This window comes from Tachypleus tridentatus, chromosome 3 (assembly GCF_004210375.1).
Source record: "Tachypleus tridentatus isolate NWPU-2018 chromosome 3, ASM421037v1, whole genome shotgun sequence".
Classification (NCBI taxonomy): domain Eukaryota; kingdom Metazoa; phylum Arthropoda; class Merostomata; order Xiphosura; family Limulidae; genus Tachypleus; species Tachypleus tridentatus.
Window position 1 is genome coordinate 33,369,077 of NC_134827.1, and position 20,523 is coordinate 33,389,599.

The 20,523-nt window shown below is 33.2% G+C and overlaps 1 protein-coding gene across 4 annotated transcripts in view; it reads left to right on the forward strand.

Moving 5' to 3' along the window:
* The window catches only part of LOC143246657 (pumilio homolog 1-like), a 59,471-nt gene that overhangs the window by 16,625 nt on the left and 22,323 nt on the right, over positions 1-20,523 (forward strand). For all 4 annotated transcript variants that reach the window (XM_076493715.1, XM_076493718.1, XM_076493716.1 and 1 more), the window contains exons 9-14: positions 4,298-4,498; positions 11,920-12,075; positions 13,030-13,284; positions 18,900-19,166; positions 19,372-19,504; positions 19,761-19,892. In XM_076493715.1, coding sequence (XP_076349830.1) covers positions 4,298-4,498; positions 11,920-12,075; positions 13,030-13,284; positions 18,900-19,166; positions 19,372-19,504; positions 19,761-19,892 — 1,144 coding nt within the window. The remainder of the gene's footprint in view (positions 1-4,297; positions 4,499-11,919; positions 12,076-13,029; positions 13,285-18,899; positions 19,167-19,371; positions 19,505-19,760; positions 19,893-20,523) is intronic.

The window sequence follows — 20,523 nt, forward strand, 5'->3', positions numbered from 1 at the left end:
ACATGCTTTCCTTCAGGATTTGTTAGTAGTCCTCTTGTCACATCCTTTCCTTCAGGATTTGTTAGTAGTCCTCCTGTCACATCCTTTCCTTCAGGATTTGTTAGTAGTCCTCTTGTCACATCCTTTCCTTCAGGATTTGTTAGTAGTCCTTGTCACATCCTTTCCTTCAGGATTTGTTAGTAGTCCTCCTGTCACATCCTTTCCTTCAGGATTTGTTAGTAGTCCTTGTCACATCCTTTCCTTCAGGATTTGTTAGTAGTCCTCCTGTCACATCCTTTCCTTCAGGATTTGTTAGTAGTCCTCCTGTCACATCCTTTCCTTCAGGAGTTGGTAGTAGTCCTTGTCACATCCTTTCCTTCAGGATTTATTAGTAGTCCTCTCGTCACATCCTTTCCTTCAGGATTTGGTAGTAGTCCTCCTGTCACATCCTTTCCTTCAGGATTTGTTAGTAGTCCTCTTGTCACATCCTTTCCTTCAGGATTTGTTAGTAGTCCTCCTGTCACATCCTTTCCTTCAGGATTTGTTAGTAGTCCTCTTGTCACATCCTTTCCTTCAGGATTTATTAGTAGTCCTCTCGTCACATCCTTTCCTTCAGGATTTGTTAGTAGTCCTCTTGTCACATCCTTTCCTTCAGGTTTGTTAGTAGTCCTCTTGTCACATCCTTTCCTTCAGGATTTGTAGTAGTCCTCCTGTCACATCCTTTCCTTCAGGATTTGTAGTAGTCCTCCTGTCACATCCTTTCCTTCAGGATTTGTTAGTAGTCCTCTTGTCACATCCTTTCCTTCAGGATTTGGTAGTAGTCCTCCTGTCACATCCTTTCCTTCAGGATTTGTTAGTAGTCCTCTTGTCACATCCTTTCCTTCAGGATTTATTAGTAGTCCTCTCGTCACATCCTTTCCTTCAGGATTTGTTAGTAGTCCTCTTGTCACATCCTTTCCTTCAGGATTTGTTAGTAGTCCTCTTGTCACATCCTTTCCTTCAGGATTTGTTAGTAGTCCTCCTGTCACATCCTTTCCTTCAGGATTTGTTAGTAGTCCTCTTGTCACATCCTTTCCTTCAGGATTTGGTAGTAGTCCTCCTGTCACATCCTTTCCTTCAGGATTTGTTAGTAGCCCTCTTGTCACATCCTTTCCTTCAGGATTTGTTAGTAGTCCTCCTGTCACATCCTTTCCTTCAGGATTTGGTAGTAGTCCTCTTTCATGATTAATTACACTATGTAACACAATTGTTGTTCCTGGATAGTATGTGTTATTTCTTAGTTGCTTGTGTTGTAAAAGTACAGAAAAATGGCCATTATTCCCTTCAAACTTTGCTTTTGTGACCTGAATAATGAAATTTACAAATTAACCTATTTTCCATGTAAAAACAGGCAAATTTGCACATTTTCACTTACATAAGGTCTGAATAAAACAACATATAAAGATTTACATGTATTTATACTAAAGTTATACAAAAATGTTTAGAAGTGAGTAGTTTTTCAAGATCGCGACTGTAATGTAAATCACTTTTACGTATCAGCCCCCAAATATAGTCTCCCATCATGTTTTCGTTATACGCTCGCAGGTCACAAAAGAAATGTTTGAAGAGACAAATAGGTCTTTTCCATTTGCTTTAGCCATAAGCAATTGGGAATTAACACATTCTGCCCAGGAACAAGAAAAAGTACACATTTTGTTACATAGTGTTATATATTACGTGTAAGTAATAGAAAGCCAAGATTTTCAATATATCAAATGATGTATAATATTGTGTTCTAAACAGAAAATTATCGATTTCAGTCAAAGCTCAATTCCTGTGGGAAAGCTAACTGCTAGCTTGTATAAATTTGTAATGGCTTTTGTCAAATAGTTAGAAATCAGAAAAAGTTTCAGAGCTGGAGGAAATGGTTTACTTTTTGCCTGTTATTAGTTTGTTTTTTGGTGCATCAGTACCATCAGCATAAAATGTAGGGTTAAATGCCATGGACAGTCAACAGCAAGGAAAAGATTGTGTAAGTATTCTGTTTCTCACATCAATTCTGTATTTGTTATTATAAAAGTAACTAAAATGTAAAAAATATTTTTTTAGATAAGATTAGATTGGGTAGAAGAAGTAATAACAGTAATATGTTTCACAAGGCATAAACACAAGCAGATTTTCATAGCTTATGAAAAATATAATTTGATAGCATAATGTGAGTTGCATGTTTTCCGTGCGATTTACTACTTACAATAGCATGGATTGTAGTTAAACATATTTCTAAGTAATTGTTTTTATCTCTCTTTTTTTATTATGAGGTCAGTCAAATCAACCTATTCTCATATAGAGATAGGAGATGATAGGGTGTAAAAATAACTATGTACAAAGTGTTACTAAAAACAAACATTTGAAATTATCTGTGAGGCTTTGGTAACTAATCGAATTATTCAAACTATCTACTCTGTGTTCATGAACAAATGTTTTAGTTTACTAAAAATACTTCCCTAAACAATATCATTATTTGTATGTGAAAACTTGTAATGATAACTGAAATATTGCCAAATTTTGTGAGATACTCACACTATATTGAAAATTAGAAATATTAAATCTATAAAGACTAAATGGGTACAAAGAGGTCACGTGGTTGGTCAAATTGGCCAAGCTTATGTTAAAAGAGTTAAAGGATGCATTGAATTACCTCTTTGAATTTCAAACACTTTTTTTATTGTTGTTGTTAATGGGTTGATTTTTTTCAAATATCTATGTCCAAAAGAGAGATAAGACAGTTAAATTTTGTGCCTATGTTTTTCTCATCTTATCTGTGAACTTGTTTTTTAGTGCATGTATTTGCATTTTACCAAGAAATTAGCATGTGATTGACATTCATTTTGTAAATATTCAGTTCCTAAGTTAATTGTATTTCACCATTTTAATTATACATTCAGTATCTTAGGGCTTTTTGAAGTACCATTTTTGTAGCCTTACCACAACAGTTTCAAGCAGTGTCTTGATGGTTTAACACCTTAAAGTCTAAACTTGAGTCCTTCATGTTTTCATCTTAATGAATTTATTATATCACTTCTCTCATTTTATTTCAACTCCTTTTAGAGATGGTCACAACGTTAGGATGGAGAGGTTATTATATATTGATATTATTTTATAGCTTTCTCATATTTTGTTATAAAAATAGTTTATAGAATTCCTTTACACTTTTGTTTTGACCGTGTCTTTGTAGTTGAAAATGCAATTGTAATAAAAAAGCCATTTTGTGACATCTTTGTATCCATTAACCTGAAAACCATGTAAGATCATATTTTAATTTTGTCACCTGATTAAAATTTGCAAAAGTTTTATATAGAACAAAGAAGGTAAGGTTAAAGGTGAAATCCCATGCAAACTTGCTTTTAATTTCTGGAAGACTGTTGGTGGTTTAAGGATACAGTTCCATTAAACCATCCAAATGTTCCATTCATACACTAATGACTGCTTTTAGTTTTTATAAATGAAATTACTTCATAACTTTAAAAGAATATTAAAATAGTAAGTTATCTTTTGGAAATTTCTCAAGCAAAAAGGTTTTTTAATTAATAATGTTAATATGTATGGAAATTGTCATTCATGGATCTTGAACTCGGCTTGCGTTAGGCCTTTTTTTTCAATAACTTCAGTAAAACATTAATTTGTTTACTAGGTTTAAGTGTTACATAGAGTACTGTTTAAAATAGTCAGAAAATTCAGGTTTAATATTGAATATGCAAATTGTGTTATGTCGAATATAATGGGGTGGTAGGTTTTATTTGTTGGAGATTTACAGTTTAGTCTGCCATGAATGTGAAGCAATTAGTGAAATATTTTAATTTTTACCCTTACAATTTGACTAGTTTTCAGTTCTGTTTGCAGTAATTTATTTAGAGAGGAGTCACTAAACTTTATTCTCTGGCTTGTTTAACTTGACATACACCACTGATTTCTAAAATACGTGTGTATAGTGTTTGTTTTTTTATTCAGTGATCCTGTGTTGATAAAGTTCAGTAATGTGTAACCTTGGAACTAATTAATTTTTATTAATTACTTGATTGACAAGTTGTCTACCATTTATCACCATTTGTTAAGTGGTGATCCAACTTTTAGTAGTTTTGCTCTAAATCAAATGACAGATTGGGCTTTATATTTATTTTTTCATTTCTAAAATGTTTCCTTCTGTCTGTTGCTGACAACATAAAACTTAATCAGTTTGCAGCTTAAACAGAAACTTATCACAGTCTTACACTGAAGAAGTGTAAAAAAATTGTATTAGAAATTATGGGATGTGTATTTTAATATTTTTCTCATGCTTTAGGCCCTGCTATGATGCCTCAGTATTATGGAATGCCTTCATGGGGTATGATCCCCACCCCTGGGTTGATCCAGAGCAGCCAAGGCCAGCCTCAAGGCCCTCCTGTTCAACAACAAATGCTACAGCGTGGAGGTGCTCGTCCTATCACTCCTCAGGGTAATGGTGAACCACTACCCCAAGGAGGGGGGAGTCTTCAAGGGTCAGGTAGGTGTGAAAACCTAGTTGATTTAGGTTACATTTTGTACTTTTTATGTATTTATTGACTCTATACAATTTGCTAGAATAGCACAATGTACTCGCCATGGTCAAGTGGTTAAGGCAATCGACTTGTAATCTGAGAGTCACAAGTTCAGATCCCCGTCACACCAAACATGCTCGCCCATTCAGCCGTGGGGGTGTTATAATGTGACAGTTAATCCCACTATTCTTTGGTAAAAGAGTAGCCCAAGAGTTGGTGGGTGGGTGATGATAACTAGCTGCCTTCCCTCTAGTCTTACATTACTAAATTAGGGACAGCTAGCACAAACAGCCCTCGTGTAGCTTTGCAAGAAATTCAAAACAAAACAAATAAGCACAATGTAGAATAAGTTTTGAAATCATAAACTACATAAAGCTTATTTGAATATAGAAAATTGTTCACTTAATATATGAATTGTAAAATTTTCATGTTACAAACTAAGGCTCAAACAATATGGGTGATTCTTTCCACTCTTATTGTTTTACTTTCTGTTATAGATTTAGAACAAACATGACTTCTGTTTGCATAGTTTTAATTTTCTCTTCTTATTTCACTTAAGAATTTGAAGCACAAAACATTTAAAAAACACGGTTTATTAAGTTTGGAAATTTTAATCTAAAGTGAAACAAGTGAGTGGAAAATTAATTTATGGGGAAATCATGAATATTGGGTTATTTTCAGGAATCTTATTCTATGACATAATGTAGTTTTCTCATATTTAAAAATGAAAAACACCCTCAACACGGCTAAAAATTAGCAGTGTCTAGCTAAGAAAACAAAATTAGTATCTAATGTTTAGCCCTTGACCATCAAAGGACACTTGTGTTTTTGCTAGCTGTTAATCCTGACATGATTATGAATGCTGAGGCTGATTATAAATAATGGTCACAATAATTGAAAAGAAAACAACAGGTTGCATGGACAGTATTTATGTAAGTGTCACAATATGGTGTTTGCTAAGTCTTCTTTGGTATCTTGTTTCACATTGTTCTCACAGGAAGAACAGCATTAACAGTATAAAAAGAAATGTATATTTCAGATTTAAAAACCTAACACTTCGTGGAATATTTTTTCATCTGGCTAATTTTATCCTTTTAGGAGTACAAATCATGAATTGTTTTTATACCTGTTGCAATTAACTTCCAAAGTAATTGGTCAGAGCTAGTTTCAAACCCTTCTCCAAACAATACTAATTTATTATTAAAAACACTCTGCATTGACTTTTATGCAAAATTTAGACATAGTTTGAAATTTTTGATGGAAAAGTTTACCTTTATACGAATTAACACTGAAATAGTCCATGGGCCATATGCAGAAAGTGTCAAGTTGTTTGACAGCTGAGGGAACCAGTGTCTTTAAATAAAAGAATTAGAACAGTTTCCTGATGTTGCAAAAAAAAAAGCTTTGGAAAAAAATGTGTACACATCAGTTAGTAATAGACATGTGAAAAATTCTTATTTTTCCACCTAAATTCACCCTAATTACACATTTAAATCATAGGTGGCTCTGAATCAGCAATCAACCAATCACACTGATGCAATGTTTCAACATGACAGCCTCCATCAGCTGTTGTGTTTGTGTTATTCTAGAAGAAGAAAGTAACATTACAAGGTTTTTACCAACAAATTTCAAGAAATTTTGTGAACATGTTAAACAATGGTCTGCCCAAGGTAGCAGGGGGAGAGAGATTTCTATGAAATTATCTACAGAAATAAGACAGTTTCCTAATCATCTGTTCCTGTTCTCTGACTTTTAAACTTTGCTATGGTCAGCACTGAGATCTAAAAGATTAACCAGTAAGTATAGAGAATGAGAGAAACAAGTATTTAAATACCTTTCCTGGAGTGTGTTTGATTTGTAATCAAACCAGGAATTCTGTGACAGAAGGGTATGCTTGGAAAGGAAAAGCCAAGAGTTTGACATCACATGGTACATTTAAAGCTGAACATGCCTTGAAAAGAACTGCAGATATGAAGCAGTATTAGGAGACACTTTTGAAAATTAGACATACTAATTGAGTGACCCAAAAACCTGAATAGCATAAATTATGTTATGTAAGAGATATTCTAGGTGTCTGACATCATCTGCTGAGGTTGACTTGTCTCATTAGGAGGCATTTAATACTTCATGTCAAAGGGTAAACATAGGGGAAAAATCAGTTGAGGAGAGAACACTTTGACAAGGTTTCTTTTTTCCGTAAGACTGTCAGGACATCCATGATGATGATGTTGAATGTTAAGATTGCCGTTAGAGATGTTAAGATTGCCGGTTAGAGATGTTAAGATTGCCGGTTAGAGATGTTAAGATTGCCAGTTAGAGATGTTAAGATTGCCAGTTAGAGATGTTAAGATTGCCGGTTAGAGATGTTAAGATTGCCGTTAGAGATGTTAAGATTGCCGGTTAGAGATGTCTCTACTGCAAATAACCACAGTTGATCCTCATTAAATGTTTTAAAAAATTATGTGAATTGGTTTTGAATTGATTTAAGACAATTTCATTAATGATCCAGGAGGAACATGACAAGTGATTTGAAGGAAAAGTTTCCTGAAAGCCTCAAGACTCTTAGCTAAGAAAATAACGTAAATTTGTCTAGAACTGCCTTATGTTTGAAGAACGTTTTGTGTAACTCTCCAACAACATTGGTCCTTGGCCTCCAACTGGAAATGGTTGTGATCGTGTGCTTTTTAAACATTTATTCCATGTTACCTTTTCTGTCTTCATGCTTGGTGTGTGTGGGAATCGTGATGTGAATTTTAATAAGTATGTGAAGACATTTGCTGATGTTCGCATAATATTTCAACAGCCAGAACATCACTTGGCATCAAATTTAAGAAAGGATTCTTCAAAACACTTGGATGTTGGGGCAATGATTTATCTTTCAGGATCTCCAAAACTCATTGGACTTTTGAATGACTTTGGTACAGTTTCCTTCTTCAAAGTTCTTGAGTATGACACTGCACTTACAGAGCAAAAGTTAAGTTTTAAGTGTCAGTGATGGTTCATAAGAAGGACTTGTGAAGGTGGTAACAACTTTGGCTTGAGAGTACAATAACATTGGTGAAGAGACAGTAATAGGAAATGAGACCATTCACAACACAAGTGGGACTGACATTCAATGAAAAGTGAAAAATGTGTCATTGTTACAAACATTTGACATTGGTCTGAAGAGAAGTCTTAAACCATTGAAATACTAACAAAAGACATAATTCCAAACATAATGGGAAGAGAGAAAAACCAATTTGCCTGCCGAGGTGAAATGCTGCATTGTTGTAATTGGTCCGTGAACAAACAACTACACACATTGATACTGTATTTGTTATTTGTAGATTGCCATGATACTGTTCTTCCAAGTTGGACAGGTTTCAACACACTTCTGGTTCAATCCACTTGCTACTGATAATTCATATGCCATACTTGCCAATAAATGATGCAAGCCTAACATATATTTCAACTGTTCATACGGTCCTTAAAAAAAACCAAAAAACAGCCAACAAGCTAGAACTTTAATATCGGTATTCAATCAGGTCATCTACTGTAAGGCCCAGCAAGTTTAAAACTTTAAATTTTTAAGGTTGTCTTGGGAAAATATTTTAATCATGTTGGATTGCAAGATATTTTGGTAGAATTGGGAGCCGTTGGTGAATGGTGTGATTACTGGTATCCATTACAATAGAAACATCAGGAGTCACAAGTTAATCTGTGAAACTCTACAGAGGTGGCATTGAGAAATATTTCTTCATAGCTTTTGTGAAGAAGAGCATAGTTAAATTTGTAACCTCGCCAAAGATCTTCTTGATTCTTTAGTATCATCAGATGTATTCAGTGATATAATTTGTCAATATGACATCTTTGTGAATAAAAAAAAAGGCAGAAAACCCAGCATTTTAATTGTGGTTATCCTGTTACTTGGTGTGAGCCACGAAAAACAGTGAGTAGTATATTCATTTATATGTCAGTTCTTTACATATTATGGCTAGATTATACCAGACATACTGCTATGTATTTGATGGAGATGGTAGAGCTAGAGATCACATCCTGACATTCACAGTGATATTGTCAATGGAGTGTTTGCTGTGAATAAAATTATTGAACAAGCTCTGAATCATGACTCTAAAGGTAGACTTACTGGCATGAACAGACTGAATCAGGACTCTAAAGGTAGACTTACTGGCATTATGGAAACAAGATTTGCAGTCCATTGATGAAATTTTGATATTGAGCTCTTCCAGAAATGAGTAACTGATGCAAAGAAATGACAGGTAAAAGCAAAAAAACCATCCGAGAAAAGATATAAATAAATAAAGGATCACGTTTGAAAAAAAAATTGACTGTATGGAGTACAATGTCCACAGTCACATCCATGTGCAACTCCTTCATCATTGAAGATAATGGATTAGTGAATTTATCCATAGATAGCATTTTTCTAATTGAAGTGCATAAAGACTTGCTATTTGCTGAGCAATCTGGACTGTTGGCTTTCACTACCTGTATTTATGAAAGACTAACAGGGTATGAAAAGGAAATATACACTTTGGGAAAGCAAATAAAATTGAAAACTTTTTCTGGTGTGGTGCAGTCTGCATCAAGCAAAGAGAAGACAAGAATATAATGCTGAAGGCAGAGTCCTTAATTCATAGTGTGGTTATTGACAAAGTAAGTTATGTGGATGTGAAGAATGCTTTGACATAGTCTTCACCCTCCTCTAAATTGTCACCCAGGAAGGGACCATTGAAAAAATGGACAAATCAAAACTCTTGCATCTCCTGGAGAACTTTACCTACTCAGATTCAACAGATTGTGCAAAAAATGCACTACATCTCTCAACAACAACTGCATGGATCATGGTGGGAATGGTCATTTCTCAGGAGGTACCTGAAACATTTGGAAAACTATTTGATTCAATCTTTGTGGGAGCGTGGTCTGTTTCCAAAATCCACGATGCCAAGCAGATAGATTTTGTGACAGAGCTTTACCTCCACATACAGCATAAAAGGATATGAGCAGGGAAAAGAGAGCACTTCTTGGTAAATGAGGGTAAACATCATTGGAAGGGAAACAAAACAAATCAAGAAGTTCTTATTTTGTGGTCAGAATAAAGAACAGTTGGAATTTTTCTATGAGCAATGGAAAGATTCAACAAAACAAATACTGGAAGAACCTACAAGTGCTCAAAGCTCATGGATGTCATGAGAAGTGGAGGGGTTTTGCTGTGATCGTGTGGAAGCAGACACACATATGTTTTTGCATGCCAGTCACACTGGAAAGGGATATCCTGATGCCATTAACCAAAATGCAGATGTCTTTGTACCTGCTACTGCATTCAGTGAGAAGGTCAGCAGGAATCTGTAGATGTACATGCGACCACGATCAGATTGTGGAATTGTTCATATAAACACCCTCTCAAGAAAGATTGAAGACTGCTTGTGATACATTGGTACACTTATGCTGTTTCACACTGTGAAAGCATCAGTGTTTTTAAAGGCAGGGGAAGGTTAAAGCTCTTAGCATTATGATTGAAAACAGTAACTACCAAAGTGCATTTTAGGCAACTGTTAAAATAGGCAGTTGGAGGACATTCACTTGCCAACATTGGAGATGTTTGCAAGTTGTATCATGAGGTCCTGTTCATACTGTACATGATGCGAGATATGAAACATTCAAATACTAATAGAAGATTGATACAACACAACTGTAAAAACAGAGATGATCTTTTTGACCGTATTCATTATGTTAACTATCAAACTGCAGTACACTGTTGATGCCTGCAGCAAAAGACAATAGCTGCCCAAAGTCCAGAAGGTTCCAGATGGCACATTGAAAATGGTGCTATATCTGTGCTATGGAAGACATTTCATATTTGTGCAAGAAAACTAGGTGTAACCAAGAAAAATGTTCATGTAGAAAGATGGGCTTCAATTGCTCAGGACCCTGCAAAATCTTGGATTGTAAAACCAGCGTGGGGCAACCGATGGGGTCAAGAATGATAATGTTGTTTCAGAATCTGATGACAAAAGTGATTTGGAAGGTTCATCTAACAGGAGTTGCATGTATACTGACATGAGATTTGTTCCCCATTTCCTGAATGATTCTGGTGTCATGTTGTATTAAGTAACTTTCTGCAGCAAATAGCACCAACTGTCATAAAATGCTGTTTTCACATGGAACATAAAAACAAAATTGGATTATATGTTTGATTTAAAAAAAAACTGGACAAGTAAGTGATTGGCTGTCTTTAAACTGAGGGGAATTTATTCATATCATTGGTCAGTACCAATAGAAAGATGGACACAGTCACTGGTTTGTAAGCTTTGGTAAGTCATAACATTCCTTTGAGCGGGGGCTCACTTTCAGCATGATTTATTTGTAGATTAATTGGTAAAAATGTGCTGTAAGTTTCAATAGTATCAAACACAAAAAACTAGATATTTAAAAACTTGGTGAGAACCTTTATAAAATGACATTGAATAAAGGGATAAAAATGTATAGTTGCCAACATCACTCACTGTACATGTACAAGCTTGTATTCATAGAACATGTTAATAGAAACCAAGTTAGAACAGTGCATTAATGAGTCAATATCATGAAATTGCCTTATAATTCACTTTCTGGTGTTAAATCACAGACAGGGCAACCAACAGTGAGTGTTAAAGAGTTAATATGAAACCCCATGGGGCATTAATGTGCAACTTCAGAATCCAGAACATTACATTTTTGGAATTGGCACTCTCAGATTATCTGAAAATTATGTTGTTTTTGTTTGGTCCCCAAAGTTTTCAAACTGATGTGAATTTCTAGAACTATTAGAAATCTTTGGCTCTTGGCCTAAAACCAGAATGTTTCTCTTCATCTCAGTTTAGCATTTTCAGTTCTAAGAATTTTAGTTACATTTGAATGCTGAATCTACAAAATAATGGTGTGTAGATATTTGAACTTTTCATGTGAATGTTATTGAATAATATTTTGTAAAGTTTGTGTAAGATGTACTTCTAAACTTTCTATTTTTATAAACCCTAAAAGATGTTTAGTTTGTGCTTATAATGTGATTGATTCTTGAAAAAGAAATCTGATATATACCTTTGGCAAGTTATACATTTTGGTTTAGTTATTTTGAGTTTCTTTTTCTTATGTAAGTTTTCAAATAAATTGTGTAGTTAAAATTTACTGTATTAAAATGTTTTAGTTTTTGAAAATTTTGAAACTTAATTATGCATGTTGTTTTATTAGAAGTTTTGAGAGTATAATGCACATGAAATATTTACATCAAGTATAAAAATATTACTTTTAAATTGAAAATATGTAAATACAAGCCATCTTTAAAAACATTTGTTACTTAATACAAAAGTTATAAAACACTAAAATCAATGAAAATGTGCTTTATACTATGCAGGTGGTCAATACCAGATGCTGGCTCCTCCTTACTATGACCAGAATACATCTTTAATGAATCCAGGAAATGCAAGGGGTATGGGTGCAGGACCAACTCTGCGTCTTATGCCATCAGCTATGTTGGTTAACCCAGCAGCTGGACCTGCACATAATCCAGGTAAGTTTAACCTTTACCTCAATAAAGACTTATGAAACAGGTTATTTTAGTAGCTTGCCATTAGATTAACCTTTGTGACCCAACATGAACACTAAGTTTGTTAATCACATGATGTTTCATTTCTTGTTGATAATAATTGAAGTAGGAACTTGTCAGAAATGCAAATAAACAAAATAAGAATGGAGAAAAATGTATTCAGGGTAAAATGGTAATATGAACCAATTAGTTAAAGTTATACTTTGCTCACGTAAAACTTGTAACAAGTTTTCAAACTTGTCTTTTATCTCAGTAACGCAAATCATAATACCTCTCGTTCCTTTTTTTTATGGTAAAAGTGTCATGATATTGAATCACGAGGCTAAAAGCTTTCATCCCTGAAATGCAAACTCTCTTCTTAACCTGAAGATAATCTATGAAGGTCAAAATGTTGTTCTCTTATTATCAATAAAAGTGTTAATGCCTATACCAGCCTTTCCGAGATATATTTTTGTGCTACTGTTCTATAAACACATTGCATTAAGCTATACATACATTATGAAAGTCACAATTTCATTATTTATTTGAAAGCCATTATGGTAGTAGGTGATGCTTGACTGGCTAAGCTGCTTTTGTTCCCTATGGTCACTATTTCAAAATAAGGGCTGGACATGTCTGAACCCTAGGGGTTTCTGACTTGGTTATTTAGTCCATGTGTTTCTAAGATACCATCCATATGGGAAACGTATCAGTACCAGAATATCTTACTTTTCATTTATATCTGTGAAAATTTGTTTCAGTGTTGAGTTGTGCATTTTTCTCTTTCTAAACTGTAAAACTTTATTTAGTGGTAATAACCATGTGTGTAATATTTTACGGATAGAATTAGTGCATTCACTCTTTTGAGCTCTGTTAATTTTGATTGTCAAGTTTTGTTAAAATAGAATAAATGTAAGTTCATAACGTGTTTTTTAATAGGTCAACTCCAAAACCCTGCAATTAGTCTGTTTTCCACAAATAATTCAAATGCAGGAAGTAACTCTATCGGGACCTCAACAGCCAATGCGACTTTAGGATACAATCAGCAGAATGCCATGTCAGCTAATGGTGGAAATCAGCTAGGATTTTCATCTGGTATTGGCTTAGGTCTTGGACAAACTCCCAACAGTCTTAGTTATGGAACAACACCTCTTGGGCCAATTGGATCTGCAGGAGTTGGGGGAATTGGATCCGGTACATCATCTTAAGATTTCTTTTCCTACTTTTTTTTGTCCCACTTGTTTGTTCTTCAAAAGATTTTTGAAACCGTAAAAAAGATACTAAATAGGAAACCGACTGAATTTTTCCAGTCAGTTGATATCAGTTTTATACAAAAAAGATAAAAAAAATTTATATACTTTCTTAAAAATATACACACAAAATAGTTGTCAGCAAAAAAAAAAACTACATTAGACAAGCTGGTGATTATTTTATGGGGTAACTTATTAAATGAAATTTTTAAGATCAAAATTGCTATATAACCTTATGGTTATAGAGTTGAATGCACTTGGTTTGCTTCATGAAGAATGATACACATTTCAACAATACTAACAATAAATTGAACATTCATAAGGTATCTTCACAACAATTGATAAGACTATTAAAGATTGCAAGTATTTTGTATGCTGTATATGAGATTCTTTTAATTAATTAAATATATGTAATATTTGTTATGGATATTTGCACTCTTAATATTTTGAGCATTATCTTCCAATGAAATAATTAAACAGAAAAAATGTACCTACATTTTAAATTATCTTCAAATAATATTTTTAAAAATTTCTCTCAGGTACATATACTCTTATTTGCAATTTTTTTACTTTTACACATATCACTTATTTTTAACATTTTACTTTATTGTCCTGGCTGTTAACATTATTACTTATCACAACATGTCAGCGGGTGTCTTGGGACAATATTAGGGTGTCATAGGTAGAGGCACTTTAGCCTTTGTTGGAGTATTGGGAAATTCACTTACTACACTAACTGCAATCAACCAAGACAGTTTGGCTCATATTTTATAAAGATAACTCTTTTGTCTTGGGTATTGTTTACTTGTGGCAAAGTTTTAGTATGTTACATTCAAAATGTTATTAAACTACATTTTTGTTTGTTATACTAATTTGCATTACATAAAATCGTGGCTGATAATCCACATTTTACAAGTGTGTAGGTTTTAAGTTCCTAATTTTACAAGGAAGTATTTAAAAAAAAATTCTGACATTTTGTTCACCACACCTTGAAAAATTGTGAAATTAAATGTTAACTACTTGCTGTAGAATTGTCATTGCTGAGACTAATCATAATTTTTATGGTTTTTAATTTTGTTTGGTTACAGTGTTATTAATTAGAAAATCAAATCCTTTCAGCCATATTCCTACGCACGATATCCATCCTTTCAGGATTTGATAATAGTTGTTTCTTACATTTAGTTATATATTACCAATAACCAATAGAAAGTAAAGGTTTTCGTTTATCAAATGATGTATAGTATTGTGCTCTCAATGAATAAGCGTCAATGGAGCATGGGTAATGTTCCCAAGAGAAATTTTACAATTAGCTTGTATAAATTTGTAATGACTCTTGTCATGCAACCAGAAATAGCTTGTATAAATTTGTAATGACTCTTGTCATGCAGCCAGAATTAGCTTGTATAAATTTGTAATGACTCTTGTCATGCAACCAGAAATAGCTTGTATAAATTTGTAATGACTCTTGTCATGCAACCAGAAATAGCTTGTATAAATTTGTAATGACTCTTGTCATGCAACCAGAAATAGCTTGTATAAATTTGTAATGACTCTTGTCATGCAACCAGAAATAGCTTGTATAAATTTGTAATGACTCTTGTCATGCAACCAGAAATAGCTTGTATAAATTTGTAATGACTCTTGTCATGCAACCAGAAAGCCAGAAAAAAGTTTTGATAGAGAAAACTGTCTACTTTTTGTATGTTATTAGTCATGTTCTTTGGTGTATTTAATTAAACAAACATTTAATACATTACTACCATTAGTATAAAACAGTAGGATTAAGTGTTATGAGCAATTGTGACAGCAAGAAGAAAAGGACCAGTTAGGGCCTTTATTTCTTATTATTACAAAATAACAGATATAAAAATAGATCTTTTGGAGTTACTTGAAAATAGATAAGGTAAAATAAATAATGACAATATATCAAAAAAATTTCACAAGGCATTCTTGCAGGTAGCTCATTAGTAATGCAGTTTGATGGTGTGGATAGTAGTTAAACCATGGTTTGAAGGGTAGTAAAATGATAGTTTATAAATAGACATACTGTTATAAGCTAACACTTAAGATAAATGAATGCAGTTTTATGTTACAATTTGAAGTCATTCTAGGAAGGAAAAAAGGGGTAGTTTGTATTTATTTCTTTTTTGGTGGTTACAAGATGAGTCAGATTGACCGATCCCCTATAGAGGTGTGGTAGAGAAAATAACAGATAAAATATATCGTTTTACTGAACTAAAAAAAATGTTCAAAATAGGAGATTTTAGGGATAAAACAAATGAATTTTGATATTTTTAAGATGAGGAAAAGTATTTTTAATCTTAACATGAAAATTATTTTCCCACAGTTATTCAAAACAAATACAAATTTGTATATTTTTAGGCATATCTTTAAATTATTAAATATACTTCATTACAATATATTATTTGTATGTGTTAAATTAGACTGCCAAATTTTGCACAGATACATATACTGTATTGAAAGTTAGAAGTATGAAACATAAAAACTTTAAATGAGTGCAAAGAGGTCACGTGATTGGTCAGATTGATTGAGCTCATATTGAGAGAGTTAAACCTTTTTATTGTGAACCTGACAATGACCGAAGAAGGTCGTTCTCAACCCAAACGAGCCATTTTTACATATATATTTTTATTATTCAGTTTAAAAAATACATTTAACTGAAAAAAACAAACCTAAATGCAACCCAGTATCACCAGTTTTAGCCAATATTTTTATGACACAAGCAATTAACACAGCATTTAATCCACCACTATACTGGTACAGATATGTAGACGACACGATTGCGGGATTCACATCTACAGAACACACTTAATTTTTTCAATCACATTAACTCTATACATCCCAACATTAACTTCACATGTGAACAAGAAGAAAGCAAATATCATTTCTTAACCTCAAAATTACAAGAACCGACACACAATTTAAAACAGAAATCCACCAAAAAAATCACCCATACTAGACTATACATTTTTTGGACTCAGCACATGAAACAAAACAAAAACTCAACATACTAAAAAACCAAATAAACACAGCCATAAAACTATGCTCACCAGATAAAATTAATGATGAATTAGACAAAATAAAACAATACTTCATCAATAAGTTTCCTCCACAAACCGTAGAAAACGTTATACGCACACACCTAGACAGAAAGCAAAATCAACTAACAAAAGTAAATATATCTCACGATTTAAAAAATCGCAAAACCATATACTGCTGCATACCATATATTCCCAACAACAGCAGAAAAATAACCAGCATTTGGCAAAAACTAGTTACAAAATATGACTTTTCCAGTTAATACCAAATTTATTCAAAAACCAGGCACAAAACTAAGGTCTACACTGTGTAAAAATTACTGACAAATACCACACCAACATTATTTATAAAATACAATGTGATAACTGCCACGACGTATAATATAAAATTATATATTCAAACATCTAACACCGCCCTCTACATTCCGACACTCAGTTACACAACCCCTTTCAAACATGTGGTCAGCTTCTGGTCAGTTAGTTTCTACCTTTCTTTTTGAACCTGATGATGACCAAAGAAGGTCGAAATGTTGTTCGCTCCTCTATGTTGAAAAAAATTAAAAATTCTCAACCCAAACCAGCCATCTTTACATATATATTTTTCTCTACAAGTGGGTTTTTTTGTCATCACTGATTACTAAATACCAATTATCTGTAATGTGTATAGATGACAAACAACACTAAAGTACTAGCGAGGCCTGAAGCAGCAACAGTGCTGAGAGTGGTTTGTCAGGTACTCTGCTGATCGGGTTTTTATATATGGGAGGGTCAGATTCATTTTGACCTCTTCTTTCCTCCAGCACTTGATTGATTGCTATTCAATGTATTGTTGTAATTATTACAAGAGGGTCAGAGTTTAGTTAATCTGTGTTTTCACCCAGATCCCTATGAGGGTCATGTCCAGCATGTAATTATATTAGTTTTTGCTTCATTTGTTTTTGCTAAAGCCCACATTATATGAACACTTCCAGTTGTATTTTTCTTATATTTCAATAATTCTAAATTTCTGCCAGAGCATTCACATACGTAGTTCTTCTTAATGTTGTCATGGTGAATTAAAATTATTCATATATACATATAGTGGCCTTAAATTATTTTTATCTAGTTAAATGTCAATGAGAGAGAGAAATGTACTAAGGACTTTTTCATTGTGTACAGAGAAATGTTCAAGTTTACAGAGCAGATCATTCTTTTACTAAGTGTACACGAAATGCTGTAGTGAAGCTTGTGAACTGAATGTTGAAAGTGATCTAGATATTCTGTGTGCTGTAGTGTTTTCTGTGGTGACACTTACTCTGAAATGTTTTTGCCAATTTAAAAATAACTGTCAGGGTATAGAATGTCAAAATGTGATCTTCCTGTTGGTTGTAAACATGTAGTTCAAGTAACTATAATTGGCTTAGAAATCACAACTTTGTTTTAGAAAGTAGGCATGGTATCTGTCAGGAGATCAGGGAAATTTATTTCACCTTTCTGTGAATGTGCCCTGAGGAACTTGAAAGAAAAATGTGTAAACTTGACTGTGTGTATGGGAGGTTAATGCACCTCAAGAAGTATTCAGGCTACAAAGTCCAGAAGTTAAACAAGAAGTTGACTTTTTCTTTAAGGTTTCTTTTAAAACAAAGGAATCAAAACTCAGATAATTTAAAACTTTCGAACTGTTATCTACACAATAGGGGAGTGCCAATAACCATAGTGTTAACCTAACAAATAAAACGGGGAAAAAAATATCAGTTATTTGTTTTTGAACGTGCAGTTGTTACTCAGATGCTAATTGGTGCTATATTTTCATCAGTGCATAGCATTTTATCAGACGTAACTTGTGTATCCAGGTAATGGTTCATAATAGGGTTTGTCCAGTAACAGGACTTACAAATAATAAGCAGTCTTGTTTTTGAAACAACACAATACTTATCTTAATGGCTAAGGCTGCTAAAATACTGATAAAAGCAAAAAATGAAAAAAATTGATAATTTGATTTTTAGACAAAATTTATTAATTTGTTTTTCAAATTATTCTTGTTTCACAAGCTACAGAAAAAAATGGCTGTGAATACTTAAATCAGACAAAATCTACTAAAAACTAGAGCACTAAAATTAGTAAGTACTATAAACTGGAGTCAGAATTGATAGTTGTGGCTTAATAAACTAATACAGACACTATTTCTAGCCTAGTTTGTTTAGTTTTTCTTTGGAGTTACTTTTTGAATACTTAAAAATATGCTTGAATTTTGATTCAGCTTGTTTCTATATATTTTTATGATCCATATTCCCCCCCTCTAAAGTTAATTTTTAATTATATTGTGTTATTTGGTATGTTATAATGTTGTATTTCTGATTATTTTAAACCATTTAACAATCTTTTATAGGTTTATTGCACTTGGTATGTTTCCTTCTTTCTCAGTCAACAATATTAAGAGGTTTTAACTTTTCTTTTGAAGGACAATATTTATTAGCATTGCAACTGATAGTTTTCATATAAATAATTTTATAAATTACAGGTTTAGGAAATGTTGGTGGATCTCCCAGGAGAGAGATGTTTGATCACAGAGACACTCTTGGTGCTGGACCAGTGCCGGGCATCTCGGCAAGTCTTGAGAACCAGTACTCTCGACACATGGCACCACCACCGCCACCAAAATCAACACAGTTTTATGGTGCTTTGGGGACTGTGACTGCTTCACCAGGCCCAGTTGGCATGCTTCCTCCAAGTCAGAGCCTAACACCACCACCATCATTTAATAACAATTCTACAACATTAAATTTGGGTGAACCTTTTATTGTATTTCTCGTTACCCTTAAAAATATATATATACATATATATTCGAGTGTTGTGATGAAAGGAAAATATATTGTTAGTTTTATTTTAAGTTCTTATAAACTTAAATTGCAAAAGGAAAAATATGTTTTGTTTGAAATTAATTTTCGATGGGGTTATGTTCGTTTACAAAGGTTTACATTTTTGTTTTACAGGTGTTCTCGGAGGGCGTATGTTGTCTTCTGCCCCAGGAGCAGAAGCAAAGTATATAGTTAGAAGCAGGCCATTGAACAACAATGGGTTAAGCTCCACAAATACCCTTTTTCCTAACCGTTCGTTTCAGCGCAAGTAAGTTTTAACATTAATTTTTTGTGTGAAATATCCAATGTATGTATATCCAGAATAAAAAGATTGTTGTGAAATATCCTAATTTCATTTAATCATTTTGTTGTTGCAATAGTATGTTGGAAGTGAGAAATTTTCAGTGAAAAACAACTAAAATTCGTAGAAAATGATGGTTATGTGAAACACCAAATTTTCTTCACAGTTCTCTTAAATGTCCATGCATTTCAATTTAAATCAGACATTCCTCTCAAATTTCCAGTTCAAATATAGAAAAACCTACAGGACGAAGTCGTCTGCTTGAAGACTTCAGAAATAACCGTTATCCAAATCTTCAGTTGAGAGACTTAGCCAATCACATTGTAGAATTTTCTCAAGATCAGCATGGATCCAGGTGAAATACATATCTTCTATACTATGCTAGAACCACGATACTTGTGGATGGCAATAAGATTGGTCAGAAGTTTTTTTATCACTTCAGTGTATTCCTAAATACTGATTTATTACAAGAAAATGTATGCATGAATAAGTTTTGTTGGGGCTAAGATTTAGGTAATTATGATAAATTGTGTATTTTAAAATTATAAAGTAATTCTTTTCCATATTGGAAGGCTTATTCGTTAGTATTCAAACTTTAGTACTTTTATTTTGATACATCAGGGAAGTTGGTTAGTGTAATTCTGTTTTACAGTTTACTTTATTAAATGTGTTAAAGGTCATGTTCTCCATTTAAAATGGTCCAACATTGGTTGACCATTTTGGTAAGTATGTGGAACCTTTAAGTATGATTCACGTTAACTTCACACCATTTGTTATACCACTTCCTCCCATGGGTTGGAGCTAGTCCACTTATTAGTGTTCCAGCATGAGGTTCTGAGACTCTGGTTGAAGCCATATCATTGCAAAAAAAAATTAAGACCACAAGTTTATTATAATTTTGACAGTGAATGGTGTTGTCTAGCAGTTTTGTTTAAAACTCAACAAATGCATTTGTCTCTTGTGGTTAGCAAAGATCTTAGGGTATA